This window comes from Plectropomus leopardus, chromosome 17, assembly GCF_008729295.1.
Source record: "Plectropomus leopardus isolate mb chromosome 17, YSFRI_Pleo_2.0, whole genome shotgun sequence".
Classification (NCBI taxonomy): Eukaryota; Metazoa; Chordata; class Actinopteri; order Perciformes; family Serranidae; genus Plectropomus; species Plectropomus leopardus.
The window spans coordinates 31,309,774-31,328,637 of record NC_056479.1 but is presented as its reverse complement, the minus strand read 5'-3'; the positions used below and the strand labels follow the sequence as shown (position 1 = coordinate 31,328,637).

Below are 18,864 nucleotides of genomic sequence, written 5' to 3'. Positions count from 1 at the left end.
AGATTGAGTTAAAGATCTTAGATGTTATACACACAAAAGACTATCGTGCCCTTGATGAGAGAAAACATCTTCAGGACCATGTGGATTTGTTTGTAGAGAGTAATGAGGGGGAGCCCATCCTGGGCAGCAGCTCACTATTTATTTGGGGCTTCAGCGTTGATACAGGTTTCAAAGGGTTTATTCCTTCAACTTTTCTCTTAGTTTCTGTGTGCACACACTGCCCTTCAGTCTCGTGGCCCTTTATGGGGATCAGGGGGGGGCATTTATGATAATTAGGATCAGCTGGCACAGCTTTCATAGGAACACAGGTGAGAACAATTCTGCAGTTTAAAACACATCATGAATCTGATGTAGACTTCTCTGAGGCCACCATGAACGACTTCAAGACAAAACTTAGGAAGATACTGATGAACGAGGCCCATTATTTGAATCAGAGTTTAGTTTAGTCTCATGCACATGGACACACACTCATGATGTACCAACAAAAGGCAGTAAAGAAGAAAACTGCAGACAAGTGAACGTCGATGTAATCAATACAGGTTTTAAACTTTAAAGAAATGCTTGCAGATGTTTAGGAGGGAAATGCATGTAACACATCTGTTAGGCCTCAAGAATACACACAGTGTTTAGACAGAAATTCCTCAGGGTGCCTTTAAGGCCCTTTTACATGTCAGCTGTGCTTTAATTATGCATATTCCCCGAACAAATTCTCAGGTACATGAATACAAATCAGTTGACATGCGGTAAGCCGGGAGCCTCCAGAGCCCCTGCAGCTCTGCAGCCCCACATCCTGTTAGTCCAATCCAGCCTCACAGTTTTTAAGATGCCTGTCTTAAAGTCTCCTGTCTTAAGACACTGCGACAGTAATATTTGCTCCAGAATAATTGGGAGCTACATGACTTTCCCTTTTCCAGCCGGGTGCGCAGCCTGTGTGTCGTTTCAGTGACTTTTCCCCCCCACTGTGACCCAGCACAGGCCATTCTGCTGACAAAGGGAAAGAGTAATCGGCTTTGCGTGTCCGTTTTGGCACGCACATGATGTGCAGTATCTGCCAGCCTGGCTGCACACAGAGACTCTCATCATCTCTCCAGTTTGCCTGTCGAGAATTAGACTTTCCATTATTGTGTCTGCTACATAAGACCTGAACCCATCGAGCCAATTCTTGTTAGGTACAAGACACGGTGACTTGTGGTCTGTGATCAGTCCTCAAACAACTCACAAAACTTCAATGAATCCCCCAAGCTCTTACAGTTTAAGTCATTTTAACTCGACAGACTTATATTTGGGACAGGTGTCTATATGGGATGGGTGTTTAAATCCTTTCACACAAAACTGTTGCTCAGCAAAGATGGAAAATACAATCGAATTATTTATTTAACCGTCCGAAATATGGGCAGATTTGCTTTATTTAATTTATTTATTTAAAAAAACATGGGAAGAAGGTACTGAGCAACAAAAAAAGAAATAACCCAGAGGTTAGCAAGAAAGCTGTGAAAAGTACAAGGAAATCATCCATTTTATTTTTTAAAGAACACCCCCCTAAACCCACCCAATAAACAAATAAATAAACTGATAAATGAATTAATAAATAAATGCCTAAAGTTAAAGAAACAAACAAACAAGTAAATGAACAAACAAACAAGTAAATGAACAGGGGAAAACAGGGGTTTAAAATTCTAATGTAACATAATTTTAATATGTAATTATGGTAATTAGAAATATAGTTTTTCCCTGGCCTTTTAAAAATCTATACAAAAACAACACAAAACAAACAACAACAAAAATGAGAAAGTAAAACAAAACCAAACAAAATACAAAGTGAGAAATGACCAGAAAAAATACAGAATCATAATAATTCTGTAAAATATCTTTAAATATATAATTATGCTCTTTATAAATACAGTTCACTGGACATTTTTCCTTAAGCTTTAAAAAAATCTCCTTTTTGTGTCCCTCTTGTTTGCTATGCCGATAATACCGTCTTCTTTGGTGCTCACGGTGTAAAATTAAGTGAATTATTGAATTGCAGAGAATCTTACCAAGCTAACGATGTGTGTAGTGTGTCCATACTGACAAAAGTTTAAACATGAATACATATTTGTATATGTGGTTTAAGCAGCTCACTAATGTTATCTCCAGCAGTTCACCAACAACCCGGTTTCATACATCCAAATAACTTTTCTAAAAATGAACTGCATGGTAACCATGATAACCACAGCCACCCTTTAACTGAGACAGGCCTTTTTTTGTTAAAATGTGTCGGGCTACTAAAAGGGGCGCCGACTCGGGACTAGACCTTTAACTGAAGTTTTACAGTATTCCACTTTAACTGGTGTTCACTGTTGAAACTGAGAGCATAGAAACGCTGACACTGAGTAGTTTATCAAGATCTGTTCTCTTTAATATCATCCAGGTTTTATCTGGCCCCCTTAGCTGCAGGTTTACATCTATGACTCTATATTTACACCTGCATTCAGGAGCTTAATGCCAGCAGCCACTCTGCATTTCAGGATTAGCAACAGCGGCAGCAGCACACTGTATATAAAGCTCAAGCAACATATTAATGCACTTTAATGAGCTTAACCTGTTTATACCAGCCTCCCTTCAGTGAACATTTTGTGTGCTGTCGTTATGATGACGGCTCCTGTGAAAGACTTCCAGTGCTGTTCACAAAGATTCACATACTTTTCAGTGACATGCAGTTTCATAATCCCATTATACAATATCAGGGCACAGGCTGTGTACAAGTACAAATCGAACAGTTGTGTCATTCTCATGACATGATATTAACCCCTTGAAACCTAGATCTACATCAGTTTTCTTGTGCTATATTGAGTTGCCCTTTACAAGCTATTTAACCATTGAAACCCAAGGAAAGTGGTTCGATCTCTTTCCAAATAAAAAAATAATAAAAAGGCACTGAGAAATGTTGAAGGCAGAGACCCACCTGACTGCAGCGCCGCTGTCATCTCCTGTGCGTGATAATAGTATGAAGCTCGATGGAAATATGAACAATCCAGTTGATCTCCTTAACACCTGTAGCTTCCTGTCCTCTGGGTCATAAGATAAGATAAGATAAGATAAGATAATCCTTTATTAGTCCCACAGTGGGGAAATTTCCAACATTGCAGCAGCAAAGGGATAGCAAAATAGCAAGATAATACTGTGCAAAATAAACTATATTAATAAATAAATAAGTACAAAAACGTGCAGGATGAAGATGAAGGAAATAAGCACAGAGGACGACATAAACAAACAATATATACAGTATTTACAACACAGAGAAACTCAACAGTTAAATAAAGAATGTTCACAGTTGCATGGGTGAAAGTGAAATTGCACTTGTGGTATTGTTACACACTGAGGCTGTGTTACACACTGACGTCATGTGAGCAAACAAAATCCTCTTCTAGCTCTCCGTTCAAATGACCCGCAGCAGATATCAGGGTCGTTTAGCTGGATCTGTGTCAGTGTGTAACACGGCCTCAGTGTGTAACACAGCCTCAGTGTGTAACTCGGTGTCAGTGTATAACTCGGCGTCAGTGTGTAACACGTGTAACACGGCCTCAGTGTGTAACACGGCCTCAGTGTATAACACAGCCTCAGTGTGTAACACAGCCTCAGTGTGTAACACATGTAAGACGGCATCAGTGTGTAACACAGCCTCAGTGTGTAACACAGCCTCAGTGTGTAACACGTGTAAGACGGCGTCAGTGTGTAATACGGCCTCAGTGTGTAACTCGGCGTCAGTGTGTAACACGGCCTCAGTGTGTAACTCGGCCTCAGTGTGTAACTCGGCGTCAGTGTGTAACACGGCGTCAGTGTGTAACACGGCGTCAGTGTGTAACACAGCCTCAGTGTGTAACACATGTAAGACGGCGTCAGTGTCAGTGTGTAACACGGCCTCAGTGTGTAACACGGCCTTTGTACTTTTATGACTTAATTATATTTTTGACAAATTTTATCTTCCTATACAATTACTTTAATGCAGTTTTAAAGCTGATGTAGAAAACTGCTAATTTTACACACAGCACATAGTTGCAAGGCTATGAAAAATGAGCATGTACATACATTTAAAAAATGAATGCCAGCACACCTATTCCATACCAGAATAAAGTTTAATCAAGACAACATTTTGACTTGGATCTTCATCAGGTCAAAATGCTGAAACCACACCTCTGTTTATACACAATTCGCAGGCTGACAGGCTGCAGGTGTGGTTGAGAATGACAATCAATAAAGTACAGCCAAAAAAAGTACACAGGGTGAAAAAGGTGATACAAAGGGCATGCTGCAAATGTAAATGTATACTGCACTTACATCACAAAACATTAAAATTTCACCATCTCTATAAATGAAAAGCCCTTAAATATGCAGAGCTAAAGCTAAATGACTCAATGGAGTGCCGGACTAAAAGGAAACGCCTATTGCATTTCACGTAATTTTGCTTTTATTTTTTTCCCCTAAAAATCAACCAGTTAGTTGACCGCTGAATGGGTGTCAAGCTGTTTAAATGCAAAATGAACCCAAACTGACATCTTTATTTTTTTTTACTCAAGTACACGTAAACCAGACTGGACCCTGGATCGACATCAGTTTTCTTGTGCTGAAACATCTGACACATGAGAAAACTGGTTTGATTTCTTTCAAAAACACAGGAAAAACACAAAGACCAACTTGGCAAGAAATGTCCCGCAAACTGCAAAATAATTAGTGAAGGTTGAAAAAGAAATTTTGTAAAAATGAGTTGGGATGGATTATTAGATATGATTGAAAAACGAGGAAAAATGTCCAGAAAGCTGCATTCATAATAGAAACAAAAGAGTGATAATAAACTGAATTTCTTTTACCACTTTCTTTCGATTAGTTTCTTTATTTTTCTTCTTTTTTTTTTTTACACTAATTTCTTGCTAATGTGTGGGCTATTTCTTGTTAAGATGCTCATTGCCCTCCAATATATTTTTTAAAAAATCAATTTAAAAAATCAATTTGCTCAGGTTTAAAGGGTTAAAAAGCTCAAAATGTAAAATGCATATAAAATTGTACAAACCCCTCTTGAAATTAATTTTTGGACACATTGTTAGTTGTACTGCGTGTTAGCTACAGCCCTGAGTAGAAAGAAATTTTAAAAAGTATCACAGAATTTTACACGTCATTATTTTTTAAAATCTATTTTCAAATCAACATGAAAGTAAACATAATAAATCAAACCATGATTGGTGTTAGAAAAACTGATGCCCAAAGCTGTAAAATACACCTCTGTTCTTTGGCTTTTTGCATTTTTTGAGCAACGTTAAACACGTAATATTTTTGGCCATTAAAGCACAGACGTTTGAGATGAACTGATCTGCATGTTGAAACTCTCCACTTTGTCCACTAGAGGGAGGAAGTGGATTTTAATAGTCCCTCAGAGCTGTTACAAACTCCTAATACATGATAAATATCTCTTTCTTTGGCAAAGTGAAAAGCCAAAAACGCTCATACGACCACGCCAGGTGGTGGTCTACTCTCTCTCATCAGTCACTTCTGACATGATTAAAAAGGATTTCTTCAGTCATTTCTTACATGACAGAGCAGCACTGACAGGACTTGCGCTTGGTGGTTTCTCCTCCATCTGCTGCAGCGGGAGGAGATGAATTATCCAGCTTCTTATCGTCTTCTTCTCTCTGGACTTTGACACCATTTTCGTCCAAATGAACATCCTGAAGCGCCGGGGCGTCTTTCTCTGCCCGAGCTGGAGCCGGTGCAGGTCCAATGACGTGCTCTTCTCCGTCCTCGGTGATGATCACTCGCTCCACAGCGATCGTGCTGCCTTCCTGGTCCTCTTGGCTCTGAGCTTGGTTGGCGTCAGTGTATCCCAGGAAGACGAGAGTGACGGGGCCTTCCTTCAGCGGTAGATCCTCCACGTTGTCGACTTCTCCTGCAACCTTTCCCACTGCCACACTGTCCTCGTTTTTATCCTCAATATTTCTCAAACCTTTCTTTGGCCTTAGATCGTCCACGTTATCGACTTCTCCTGCAACGTCTCCAAACACCACACAGTTCTCTTTTTTATACTTGGTGATGCCCAGACCTTTCCTGAACCTTAAATCCACCAGGTTATCGACTTCTCCTGCAACATCTCCCACCGCCACACTGTCCTCATTTTTATCCTCCTTGTTTCCAAAAGCTGTTTTCAGCCTTAGATCCTCCACTATGTTGACTTTTCCTGCAACATCTCCAACCACCATGCTGTCCTCTTTTTTAATCTTGGTGTTTCCAAAAGCTTTCGTGAACCTTAGATCCTCCACGATATCGACTTCTCCTGCAGCGTCTTCGACCGCCAGACTGTCATTTTTATTCTCCTTGTTTCCCAAACTAAGAGCATAGCCTTCTGTCTCCAGCTCAACTTCTGAGTCGTAGCCTCCAGAGATTTCTAACTGCGTCTTGTCCTCTTTTGAAGTGGCGTGACAGGCGGGAAAAGACAGGACTTCTCCCTCTTGAGCTTCATCGACAATCTCTGTCTTTGTCTCCACCTTGTTTGGCGTGACCGTCACCTCATCCAGCAGAACTTTCATCCCGACGCCATCGACAATGCTCAAGATCTGCCCAAGCTCTTCAGTCGAGGGTTGAATCCCCGACCCGCCGACAGCATGGATGCTTTTCCTGCCATCGTCAAAGATCGTGGTAGACATCGGGGCAGCACCGGCCGGTTCGGACACGGGGGCCACTGACATGATGACGGAGGCGCCTGTCTTAGGGTCTCTCTCGACCTGCACTGCCACCATCCCCAGGACTGCAACACAGGAGGCGGAACAGAATAATAACTTTAAGCAACTTTTATGAATTGTTTCCTAAATTGCAAGAAATTATTAGATTTAGAATATTATTATTAAAAAAACAAGGAAATGGTAACGAAAACCTATATATAACACCAGGAACGCAACACAGGCGGCAGAACAGAATCTCTAAGTTCGTTTTTTTTTTTTTTTTTTTTTTTTTTTTTTTTTTTTTTTTTTTTTTTTTTGTTTTTTTTTTTTTGTAAAAAACAAAAACAAAAAATGGCCAATTATATTTCTCTAATGTTGTTTTATATCACCACCCTCTGAGTCCACTAATTTTTTGTTCTTATTCTTGTCACCTTTTCTTAAATTTAAAAAAAAAAAAAAAAAAAAAAGGGACATTTTCCTGCCAAGTTGGTCATTGCCTTTTTCCCCATGTGTTTTCAAAGAAATCAATAATGAAACCAGTTTGCTCAGGTTTCAAAGGGTTAAGTCAGTTGCTGTACATGTAAATGTCTGTGTGTCATTAATATGAGCCAGCGCAATAAACAATATAGAGACACAATAAACCGAACATAGCGGGCTTTTATCTCCACGCAACCCTCCAACAGGCATAAAAATTGAACCAACAGAAATAACAAATTGGGCTAAATATAACGTTCACCTCATCATTAAGTGGGACCCTGAGGGCAGAGCCACATTAAATAAAGAGGTCTTCATGGAGAAGAGCCAGACTACTGCAAATGACATATGCTGGAGCCTAAATTCCTTCCTTTCCAGAAAAAAAATAAGGAAGTAAAAAAACAACAACAAACAAACCAGAAAATATTCACACAACAAAAAAACAACTAAAAATGCTTACATAAAAAAAAAATGCGTTCATTTTATTTTTATTTTTTTCTGTAACATAATTTTTATTATAAAATTATTATAATTTTGAATAAAGTTTTTCAGGACACTTTTCCTCATTCTGTGGATACATTTCTAATAGTCCTCCCCTCTTTTGTAACACTTTTTTAAAGATAATTTTCTTGTTACTTTTACAAATTTCCTGCAATCTGTAGGACATTTCTTGCCAGGCTGGTCATTGCCTTTTTCCCATTTTTTGAAAAAAATCAAACCAGTTTTAAAGGGGTCAAAAACTTTGTGAAAAGATCTGAACACAGCACAAGATCCAGGTTTCAAAGGGTTAAAGTACTGAATGCATTAGCTGGGTGTTCTCAGTGTGAGCTGCAGGTCGCTCATTAATACTCAACACCTGCACTCATGACAAAGGAGTTCATTGTTGCGTCTCACCTGATCGGCCTTCTTGCTCACTTTCATGAAACGTCCTTTGTGCCATTTGTACAGAGAAGTGATCCTCAGTTTCTTTATTCACTGAAAAAAGTAAATGTATCATTTCAAAATGTGAAAATAGCATAAAAGCATTAATGATATTTGCTTGGCACGTGTTTTGAGATTTAGTTTCCTTTTTGTCTCATTTGTGCAGGTTTGGTTGACACAACAAGCTGCACATGGTGATCCACCCCTGAGGAGCTGCTGACCTACGACACTCCACACAGGAGCTGGTAAGTCTAACTTGCAATCCCCACGAGCAGAATTAAAAAACTAACTGCACAATGGGTCGTGTTGGCTGAAGGATCATGAGGGATAAACTGGTTAAAGGGATAAACTTTTGCCCCTCTGCAGCAGAGCATTCGTGATGTGGTCACAGTGAAAGCAGAGCTGTTTCTCAGCCGCGGCTCCATCCTGTCACCCTCATATAAAGGACGGTTCTCCACACAGAGGCTCAGTTATTATATTTTAAATTATATTCCGTCTGGGGACAATAGACCGAGGACAGGAGAGTGACACAGAGGAGACGGAAGCTGATGCTGATTACAGTCCAGCTGGACTCTTACCTTGTACGTCCTTGTCCTCGTCAGCCTGCAGGCCGAGAGACGAGAGACGAGACAATTTAAGTGCTCTCTATGGTTGGACACTTAAATCAGACACTGAGTCTGCAACTTCCTCTCCTCCCCTCTTCTCTCCTCCCCTCCCTTCTGCTCTCCTCTCCTCTCCTCTCCTCTCCTCTCCTCTCCTCCCCTCTGATCTCCTCTCCTCTGCTCTCCTCCCCTCCCCCTCTGCTCCCCTCTCCTCCCCTCTCCTCCCCTCTGCTCTCCTCTCCTCCCCTCCCCTCTCCTCCTCTCCTCCCCTCCCCTCTCTCCTCTCCTCTCCTCTCTCTCTCCTCCCCCTCTCCTCTCCTCTCCTCTCTCTCCTCTCCTCTCCTCTCCTCTCCTCCCCTCTGCTCTCCTCCTCTCCTCCCCTCCCCTCCCCTCTGCTCTCCTCTCCTCTCCTCTCTCTCCTCTCCTCCTCCCCCTCTGCTCTCCTCTCTCTCCTCCTCTCCCCTCTCCTCTCCTCTCCCCTCTCCTCTCCTCTCCTCCCCTCTGCTCTCCTCTCTTCTCCTCTCCTCTCCTCCCCTCCCCTCTCCTCCCCTCCCCTCTTCTCTCCTCTCCTCCCCTCCCCTCTCCTCTGCTCTCCTCTCCTCTCCTCCCCTCTGCTCTCCTCCCCTCTGCTCCCCTCTCCTCTCCTCTCCTCTCCTCCCCTCTCCTCCTCTCCTCACACACATTCATAAGTTTGCGATATAATAATGAAAACTTCCTCGAAACAAGCTGGACATTTGTTTCATTATTTGCCAAATTCATAGTAAAATCCACTTTAGATTTACTCATACAGCGATAAATCATTACGCGGTTACTCATTTTTATTCATGATACGTCATTGGAGGAACTTTTTAGACCTTGTTTTTGCAAGACAATCAGGATGTTGTTGGATAGAAAGTTGCAGAAGTTGGTTTAAATTTAAGGCTATTTTGTGTGTGTGTGTGTGTGTGTGTGTGTGTGTGTATGTGTATGTACTCTAGTCTGTCTCACCTGGTAGTGGCCGTGTGCTCTGGCTGTGCAGTCGACAGATTCTTTTTCTTCTTGTTCCTCTTTTCGGGCATCAGCTGCCTCCTCGTCCTCGTCCTCGTCCTCGGGCGTCTTTTGACTTCTGGTTTGTTCCCTGACAAACATTGGCACACATAATATTTGTTAACACAAAAAGATGAACATAAGAGCTGAATTTATTTAGGGCAGTGGAGTGAGATAAAAAGAGACACTGTGAGTCGTCTGCGATCATGTCCTTGGCTCTGATCCATCACTGCGACTGTCACTGTTTGATCCCTTCATGGTGAAAACAAAAGTGTATCTGTGACAAAAATACTGTATGCCTATTTGCTGCTGCATGGTAAATATTATCTGTAAAAATGGACATGTAAAGCCTGCAAAACTGTTATTTGTGTGCCAGCAGAGTGCACACTAAACATACTTAAAACCACAAGTGTGACACAGTCCCCAAATCGTGTACGTCTCTAACACTTAAAGACTGTAAGGGGGATCTCTCATTTTTGACTTATTTTCTTTCATAATTTCATAATGTCTGATGTTGGTATTAAACTTTAGTAAATGTATGTAAAGTAATCCCTCACTACAAAAACCTTTAAACTGTTCTGATTACTCTTTTTACAAAGTTTTTTTTTTTTACTTTTGGAACAACCTGACATTATTAAATGCTCATGTCATTGCCTATATAAATAATGGTTTGGGCTACTAGCCATAGCTTTGTGGAGTGCTGATTGAAGCCTTGAGTTTGGCATTTTGGTCATTGTTTTTTGTTTTTTTTTTGGAGTCAGAGGTTACCATGTTTGGATGAGAGGGTGGAGCTGTGGCGGAGCGATGGGTATATCTGACCGTGAGCTCGGGTCATTATCGGCAGACAGCCTGTCACTCAGAGCGACCCTGGCTTGAGTTTGCATAACTTTAAGCCTTAATTTAACATGAACTGTTGAGTACACAGTATACAGTTGTCACAAATGCTGAAATTAGCTCTCAAACATTTTTTGTGCCAGGCTGTAAAGATGTTTATTTATGCTATAAAGTAGTGTTTTAACACTGGGGTCAGTGGGGACCGATTCACTCTTGGAGCCTCAAGTGGATATTTTGGCACTTCAGAGTTGGCTTCATTTTTCAGCCTCGAAGGTCGTCACATGCATAGACATCAGAGACCAAAACATTAACTGATGGCAAGCTGGGACAAGCAAGCGGGACATCAGCAGAAGCACATGCTGGCGCGAATGGTTAGGATCAGGGGAAGGTGGCACATGTTTAAACCATCACATTCAGCCTCTCTCGCCTGCCCTATGAAGACCTTCCTGCTCCTTATGTTACGTCATTACTGGCAGCGTTTGAGCCTGACGCCGTCCAGCAGTGTATCATGCAGACGCGATAGTTTCCGTTTGGCCACATTTTCCACTGACCGTCTCCGTGTCACACAGCTGCAGCTGCTGGGCTGTCCGGCCATCCAGCTGCATATAATAACACCACAAATGGTCCGACCGCATTCTCAGATGATGTCAACCAGCAGGGTATCATGCGGACCCAAAAGGTGGCTTCTTACGCCAAAAGCACTGTGAAAGCAGCCGTATTTGACAGAATTTGACCAGACTGAAGAAGGACAAATGTAAGATCAGATTTGATTCTAACAAATCTATTTGGCTACCTAGCTAACATACGTTTGTATTATATTTTCAGTTTTATTTATACCAGAAATTAAGAGTGTTTGGTAAATGTAACGCTCTCTGTGTCTGGTTTTGGAAAGGTTAACAAAAGACACTACCCTCCAAATGCTTTGGATTCAGAGTGTCGTGCTCACTACAGCCCAAAAACCCAAAGCTTAACCAACCTGCTGTGCCTCGTTACCGATGCTAAGCTCTGATTGGACAATAGCTGTTTGCGTCTATTCTGTGAACAGCTTATTTCACAACAGAAACAGAGACATGACCAAAACAAACACACCGCACACTGAGCCTTCTGCCTGTGTTGACACAAACCAGCAGCTATCGCTCAGGGGATCGAGACGGCCGGCTCGCCACCTGGCAGCGCTCCTCTGCCACTTTGGCTCCTTCCACAGACCCAACAAGGCCTGTGGTGCTGCCATTTTGGATCTCGGTGAGGATGAGTCAGGCCGGCAGGCTGCTGTCGTCTGAGAGTGACAGTGAAAAGGTGTCACAGCTCTGCGCCACAGGCCCCTCAGACACGCTGCTCCCGGAGTGAAGGAACAAGCTGTCAGTCACGCCGAGCTGTGGCGTGAGCCGGAGTGACAACCTGAAACCTGACAATGGCCCCTTTTTTAGCCCCAAACTTTATTGATCCAGATCTGTGTCATGTGCGCATGCATAGGCCTCACTGTTGTTGAGAAGGACCAGAAAAACACACAGTCAGCAGAGATGCTATGATAATGTACTGTTAAGTTAGAGAAAGTGACAAATTGTGGCACAAAGCTGAAGCCAGTGTTGTTGTATCTCTAGGCTGAAGTCACTCAGCTGCAGCAGGGGGAGGGTCTGTCCCTGCCGCCAGCGATGCACTCGCCCCAAGGCAGCGGGTGGATGGAGAAAGCAGAAATGTGTTGCACGCTGTTTGTGTGGGAGGCTGTTACAGTGTGCACGGTGCAGCACTGGGTTTCACAGACACTTTAGGTTGTTATGTGTTGTTTATTTTCAAAAGAGCACGTCCTGCAGGGAACAGTGAACGTGATGCATAACGGCTCAGTGCAAAAATAATGTCCTTTTTCTGCTTTTCTTACATCACCACTTCCCCTTTTTTTAGTTTCTCTCAGTTTTTGACATCACCTGAGTGTTTTCAACATTGGAAAGAGTTTTAATGTAACCCTTTAACACCAGGATCAATGTCAGAATTTTTGTGCTGCATCCACACCTGAAAAAAAAGTGATTTCTTTAAAAAAAAAAACATGGAAAAGCAGCTTGGCTCGTTGCTTCTTTGTTGTCTTTTATTTGTTTGCTTTTTGCTGAAATAAATCTTAAATAAGATATTAACCCTTTAACATCTGGATCAACATCAGTTTTCTCTTACTGCATTCAGATGCCTTTTACTAGCATTTAAACCTCTGAAACCTGAGAAAATTGGTTTGATTTTTTTTCAAAAATATTGTGAAAAACATACTGAGCAACTCTGCAAAAATATCCTGCAAACTGAAAAAAAAAATTAGTGTAAGGTGACAAGGAAATGATGAGAAAACTAGCTGAGGGGGGTTATTTTAATATTAAAAACAAGGGAAAGATGTCCATAAAATTTTATTTATAATTCCCGTAATTTAAAAGAGAAGGTATTCCAATTTTTAGCACTTTCTCAAGGTCATTTTCTTGTGTTTTTATTTTTCTGTTTTTATTGCTTAATTTTCTCATAACCTTTTTTTTCACTGATTTCTTGTTAATTTTTGGCCATTTCTCATTGAGTTGCTCGTCCCATGTTTTTGATAGAAATCAAGCCAGTTTGCTCAGGTTTCAAAGGGTTAACATATTAACCGAAACAACATCCTGATAAGAGTAATTCAGAGTCATACTGAAGTTCAAGCGACCCCACCCTGAACACTTGGGCGAGGCGTTGGCTATGGAGCAGCTCAGTTTGGCAGAAGTCACATGACGTGAGGGTGGGATGCAGCGGTGGTCAGTTTTTAACATGAAGCAGCTGGAAAGAAAAGCAATGAGAGAAATGGGAGGGTCCCAGCCTTCAGTTTTCACAGCATTCACAAGAAAAGAGCTTTCATCGTTAAAATACAACCTAAGCCAAAAGACATGGGAGGAAGGCAGTGAGCAACAAAAGAAGAAGTAACCCAAAAATTAGAAAGAAAATAGTAAAAAGTACAAGAATATTACCTTAACATTAATAAAAACCTTTTTTCCTAGCTTTTTAGAAGATAACTTTCTGAATTTAGTAATTTCCAGCAATTTGTGTAGCATTTCCTACCAAGTCACTCATTGCCCTTTTACCCATGTGATGAAAGAAATCACAGCAATTAGCTCAGGGTTCAAAGGTTAAAATACTTGTGAAAGGCATCTGGAAGCAGCACAGTAAAAGTGATGTGAAGTGAAGGAATGTTTTAACATTTTTTTAAAAATTTGCTCGTGGACATTAGTTTTTCAAACACGAGTAAACTTGCTTAAACAGACTGCTTTCACATAGACAGTATAGCAGAGCTGTGTACACGGCTCTGCAGCAGAAGTGTGTGTGTGTGTGTGTGTGTGTGTGGATTGTTTTGATGTGACCATTCCATTATTGTGGATTTCACAACAGTTTTCCTAAAACATTGCAGTGCGTGTTGCAATGTTGCAGATGTTTTTTTATGCAATGAAATTGTGGGTGAATGTGAAAATTGAAAAAATAGTTACATTCTTTGTTGTTGTTGTCAGTATGAAAGGCAACATTTTTTATACCATGTTTAAACATTTTATTACTCCTAAACTGTTTTATTTTTCACCCACACACACACTCACACACACACACACAGTTTGTCTTGCAAGAAAGCAAACACGCCTCTATCATGTAGTGATGTCTACACAGTCACTTTACCACTAACCCCGCATATTTAATTGAACTCACCTTGATTCTTTTAACAAGTGCAATAGATCTGGATTTGTAGATTTGTCTTTTCTGTTGTCCATGCATTCAGCTATTCTCTAAGTGTGTTTTGCATGAGAAAAACTTTTGTCAGTCGATGTTGTTTGTGAACCACCGCAACATAGCATTCATAGCAATTATTTTGTCCCTGTTTTCCTGGAAAATATCAGGGACTTTCCTTGTGCGGCCCTTAGCAGCACTTTGTGTAGGTAAAGTGAGACATTTCTGTTGCACGTCTGCGTCTTCACAGCCAGAAACAAGGACGTGAGTTTGATGCCTTGTGGGAAACTACAATGATTGGTTAGATTTGCTGAAAAGTTGCATGACTGGACGAAATAAGAAGGGTGTGCAGTGTTCATTGGTTAAATCTGCGTTAATTGCTGTGACATTGCAGCATGCTGGAAGGATTGATTTATTGTGCATGGCATCAGTCTCCTCATTTAGAGAGCGAATAAGTCAAGTTTCCAAAACTTAAAAAAAAAAAAAGTAATGCAAAGTTCCAAATGAGAAAACTTAAAACCACAGAAATATTTTAAACGTTTAAGCAATTTAAATCACCTTTTTCCTTGGCTGTCTTCCACCACTCCTCCTCTGTGTCCCTCGTCAGCTGCGTCTCCTCTTCCTGCTGCCGACACCTCTCCTGTGACACAAGAAAAACTTAAATCCTTGAAGAGCAAACATGAGAAAAAAGAAAGGCTCTCTGAGCCAGTTTCCTGTCACTGTTGTTGAGGCGTGTCATCAAAGATAAGTAGACAGTTAAAGCAGAGGGAAAACTGGAGGAAATCTCAGCTGATAAGGCTGGCGCGTAAAATCCACTGTGTTGGTGTCCACTGCAGGACAGGACCTCCACAGTGCCGCGCATGCAGAGCAACACTCCCAACTCCACTCACTTTCCTACCACAGCTGTCACAGGAAATGTGAAAACTTTTGAAAGCAACAGACCATCCATGCTGCGTTTAGATTTACATGACTTGGAGGTCATTTCTGTTTTCTAAAACACACAAAAAAGACAATTGATGAAATATTTCCAGTAATGTTATCCGCACTTACCCCTCACTTACAAGAAGTCTCCCTGTAAGTTTTCTTTTAGCAGCAAAGAAAACTTGAGTTATTCCAACTAAAACAGCTGCTATGAGCAACAGGCAGAACTGGATCCAAGAACTCTGCGCTTATGTTGGTGGGTTACACCCGCTTTTTAATATCATTTCTCAGTAACACCCCTCTGCAGTCATGCAGTCATGGTCCCTGAAGACAAGGACGTCTTCTGTGTGAAAGCAAAGAGAGCCGGAGAGGGGTGGGGGGGGGGGCAGGGGTATTTTTAGGCAACGTGACGGACAGATTAAAGCGGGGAGATCCAGCTGGCAGAGCGCAGGGATGCCGAGAGAAATAGTTGAGTGACACAGCACATTGTCTGCATGCTGACACTGTATCTGTAGCCTTAATGTAAGCTGTAAACATGCCTGGGCTCTCTGCAGGCTCTCTGCAGGCCCTCACTGGCCCTCTGCAGGCCCTCACTGGCCCTCACTGGCCCTCTGCAGGCCCTCACTGGCACTCTGCAGGCCCTCACCAGCCCTCACTGGCTCTGCTCAAAACTTGCCTTCTTTTTTTAATTTGAGGTCATGCCTGCTCCACTGCGGCCCTCGAACCTGTCATTTTACAGATTACTGATTTATCGGTCCAGAAAAGTAAAATGGGGGATGTTGTGTGCTCACTCACTTCAGGGGATGCAATATCAAGTGCAACCGTTCCACTGAAGCAACGTGAGACAATGTTGGTGCGCCAAGATTATTTTGACACGAGGTCAAAGTTCAAGTTGGTTTAAGGCAGCCTGAAGTGGACAGTGAAAGGGCGAAAGTAGAAACGGAAAGACAGACATTTCCACTACAACAGCTCACAGCATTTGTTGGTTCTTCTCTGCCTCGTCCGTGCCGGGCCTCAGAAGAGATAACAGAGATATGAAGTTGTTAAATGGATATTTTTTTTTCGAAAACATGATCCAAAATACAACAAATATGGATACTTACTGTAAAAGAAGTACTTTACAATATTGTAATTCCAGTTTAGTCTATGATGGATGCAGTAAACAGTGGGATTGATGATACGGTGTGTATTACGACAGCAGGACAAAAGTATTTTTTTCCATTAAAGAAAAAGGTAAATACTTTGGCAGCATTCAGTATCTCAGAGCTGATATAATGAGGAGGAGGTGAAAGGAATTATCGATGGATGGAGCAGCACTTACTAAAAGGGAGCGAGGAGGACTGATAAAGAGACTCTGACTCTCCACAGATATCGATCAGTTCACAGATTAAATATCGGAGCCTTTTCCAGGACCAGCCTCGGTTCAGAGAGGCAGAGAGAGGGGCAGACAGCTGTGGATAGATTTAGCTCACATTCCTCACATGCACTTTGAACGCTCTTTAACGTGCACTTTAGCTCCACCTGTTGAAGTGTTCATACCTGCTGTGGGATCAGAGAAACAAACGTAAGGGAAAGAAAAAACGGTAAAAGAAAGAAGAAAAGCTCATGTTCAATGCAGATCATCCTGTGAACTGTAACGCAGCAATTCTTTATCCAGGTTGTTATCTATTCAATTGAATTCTCTCCACAGACACGAGGGCTTAATATAAAGCAATGCTCGGCGCTTCACAGTCCTGTGACAGACTTCCTGTGCGCGTTACATCAAAGCATCTCGCTGCCGAGCACCGGCTCTTTGAAGTCAGCGGCTCCAGAAGCCTCAGAGATGTATCATCATTTAGCATTAATGACTGTTTGTTAGTTCACTAGAGATAAAGGAGACTCTGCTTCAGGCCCCACTCAGCGCTGCCTGATGAGTCAGTGCACCCCCCACGTAGAGAAACCGAACTTCAGATCTTACCAAATGAGGAGACGGCGTCGTGCTGAGTTTCTGACCCCGTGTGATCACTGCAGGCATGAGGACAGGATAATAGTGATTAGATAACGCTGCGACTGGCCTTAAGTGGGAATAAATATTACATTGTGAGTAGTGACAGTGACACGCAGTGACAGTGTGATGCTTTGGTTCCCCGCCTCTTTGACTGGTGTCCATGTGACCCCTTGTCATTACAGCCTGTATTATCCATCCAGCATTTAACACAAAAAAGCACCGTTTACACAAATACCTGAGAATAATCTCCCGTAAATCATGTTAGCACCCCTTCTGTTTCTAAAAGCATCAAAATAGAGCTTTTTTATTAAAAAAGTGCCCATGAAGGATCCTCCGCACCCCCCAACAGAGGTCCTAGTAAAGCACCTACTGCCCCAAAATCCTGAAAATGGTCTAAAATCCTACACATGTCCTTAAAGCCTGGCGACGTCCTGAAATCTTAGAAACATCTTGAAATACAAGAAATGTCCTAAAATCCCAGAAACCTCCTAAAATCCTTGAAACACTTATGTAGCTGCTGCGACTGGCCCCTGGCCTCCTGTCATTTTGCAAAAGTGGCCCCGACACAAAGCCAAAAAAAGATGGACGACGCGTCTCCACTAAACTCCACCATGCAAAAGAGAAGTCAAAATACCCGGGATACGACAGCGGCCATCTTGTGCTGCTAACGTCATTTGGAACCAGAGACCGCATGTTACCAATCTCGACTTCCTGCCAATATGCGTCCGACCAATCATGAGCAGCGTCGTTGCTTGTGAGCACACTGATTGGCACACGCAGTGTCAATCATGATGGTAAATCCCCTTTTAATGGCATCAAATAACCAAGTGAAATTAAAATCTAAAGAAAAACAAACACAAGGATGATGAGAACTACCATGAAGCACAGAAACCATACTTTAGAAAAATGTATTTGGCAAAAACTTTGAGTTTTAGTTTGGTCCGTTCATGAGCAAGGACGGGTTGGGCTTTATGACCTGTACTGCAGCCAGCCACCAGGGGCTGATCCAGATGTTTGGGCTTCACCTTTTGGGTGAGCTGTCATGTCCCCCTGATTTATACTCAGTCTGTGGTTGTTAGGGTGACTGCACGTCTCTGTGGAGCTGTAACGTGTCAAACTCACTAGTTTGAGAACTCAGTTTTGACCTGTTCTTACACTTGTTTTCCTTAAAAAAGAGAAAAATACAGCTGTCCATCTAAGTTTCTCCCTTCACCAAACCGAAACCAAATTCAGCTTCATTTCCTTGTTAACTCGTCGTAAGAAACTCGCTTCAGTCAAACTCGACGGACACAAAATAAAAGTCACCAAACCGCTTTATTAGTCAAGTAGTTAGTTAGTCCAATGTTCCAATAACCGCCCGCTCTGGTTTGGTTTAAGTACACAGAGTCAGATGTGGAAACACGCTGATCTACACACCGTTTATCCCGCCGTCGCCGCCTCTCAGCTGTCCTCTGAGCAGCAGCTCTTACTCTTTCTTCAGAGGCAGCTACAGTACATCATGCTTCAACAAATATGAAATTAATGGCAACAAATTGATTTGATAATCAGCAACAAATAAATCAGCAACAATGTTGATAGTCGTGGAAATGGAAAAAAAATGCAGAAGAAATTGCTAAGCTAAGCTAATTGCATCCATACTGTTAAGCTCCATCATCTTTAAGTGGCATTCCTTTATATTTATATACATTTTTATACACTTTGC

At 41.9% G+C, this 18,864-nt stretch overlaps 1 protein-coding gene across 1 annotated transcript; it reads right to left on the bottom strand.

Moving 5' to 3' along the window:
- Positions 1-4,995: 4,995 nt before the first annotated feature.
- LOC121956833 lies at positions 4,996-17,189 on the bottom strand. Its single transcript, XM_042505230.1, has 8 exons — positions 17,133-17,189; positions 15,316-15,417; positions 14,813-14,894; positions 10,481-10,622; positions 9,674-9,803; positions 8,663-8,687; positions 8,058-8,138; positions 4,996-6,775 (listed from the first exon to the last, which is right to left on the bottom strand). The coding sequence occupies exons 1-8, from the start codon at positions 17,187-17,189 to the stop codon at positions 5,562-5,564; spliced, it is 1,833 nt and encodes a 610-aa protein (XP_042361164.1). The 3' UTR covers positions 4,996-5,561.
- Positions 17,190-18,864: the final 1,675 nt, after the last annotated feature.

Excerpts from the sequence above, each read along its gene's own strand:
- LOC121956833 (XM_042505230.1), bottom strand. The coding sequence starts at position 17,189 with ATGCCTGCAGTGATCACACGGGGTCAGAAACTCAGCACGACGCCGTCT. Across the intron at positions 10,623-14,812 it reads GAAGACAGCCAAGGAAAAAG|TTCATGTTAAATTAAGGCTT; the intron begins GTGATTTAAATT and ends TGTACTCAACAG. Across the intron at positions 8,139-8,662 it reads CGAGGACAAGGACGTACAAG|TGAATAAAGAAACTGAGGAT; the intron begins GTAAGAGTCCAG and ends TACTTTTTTCAG.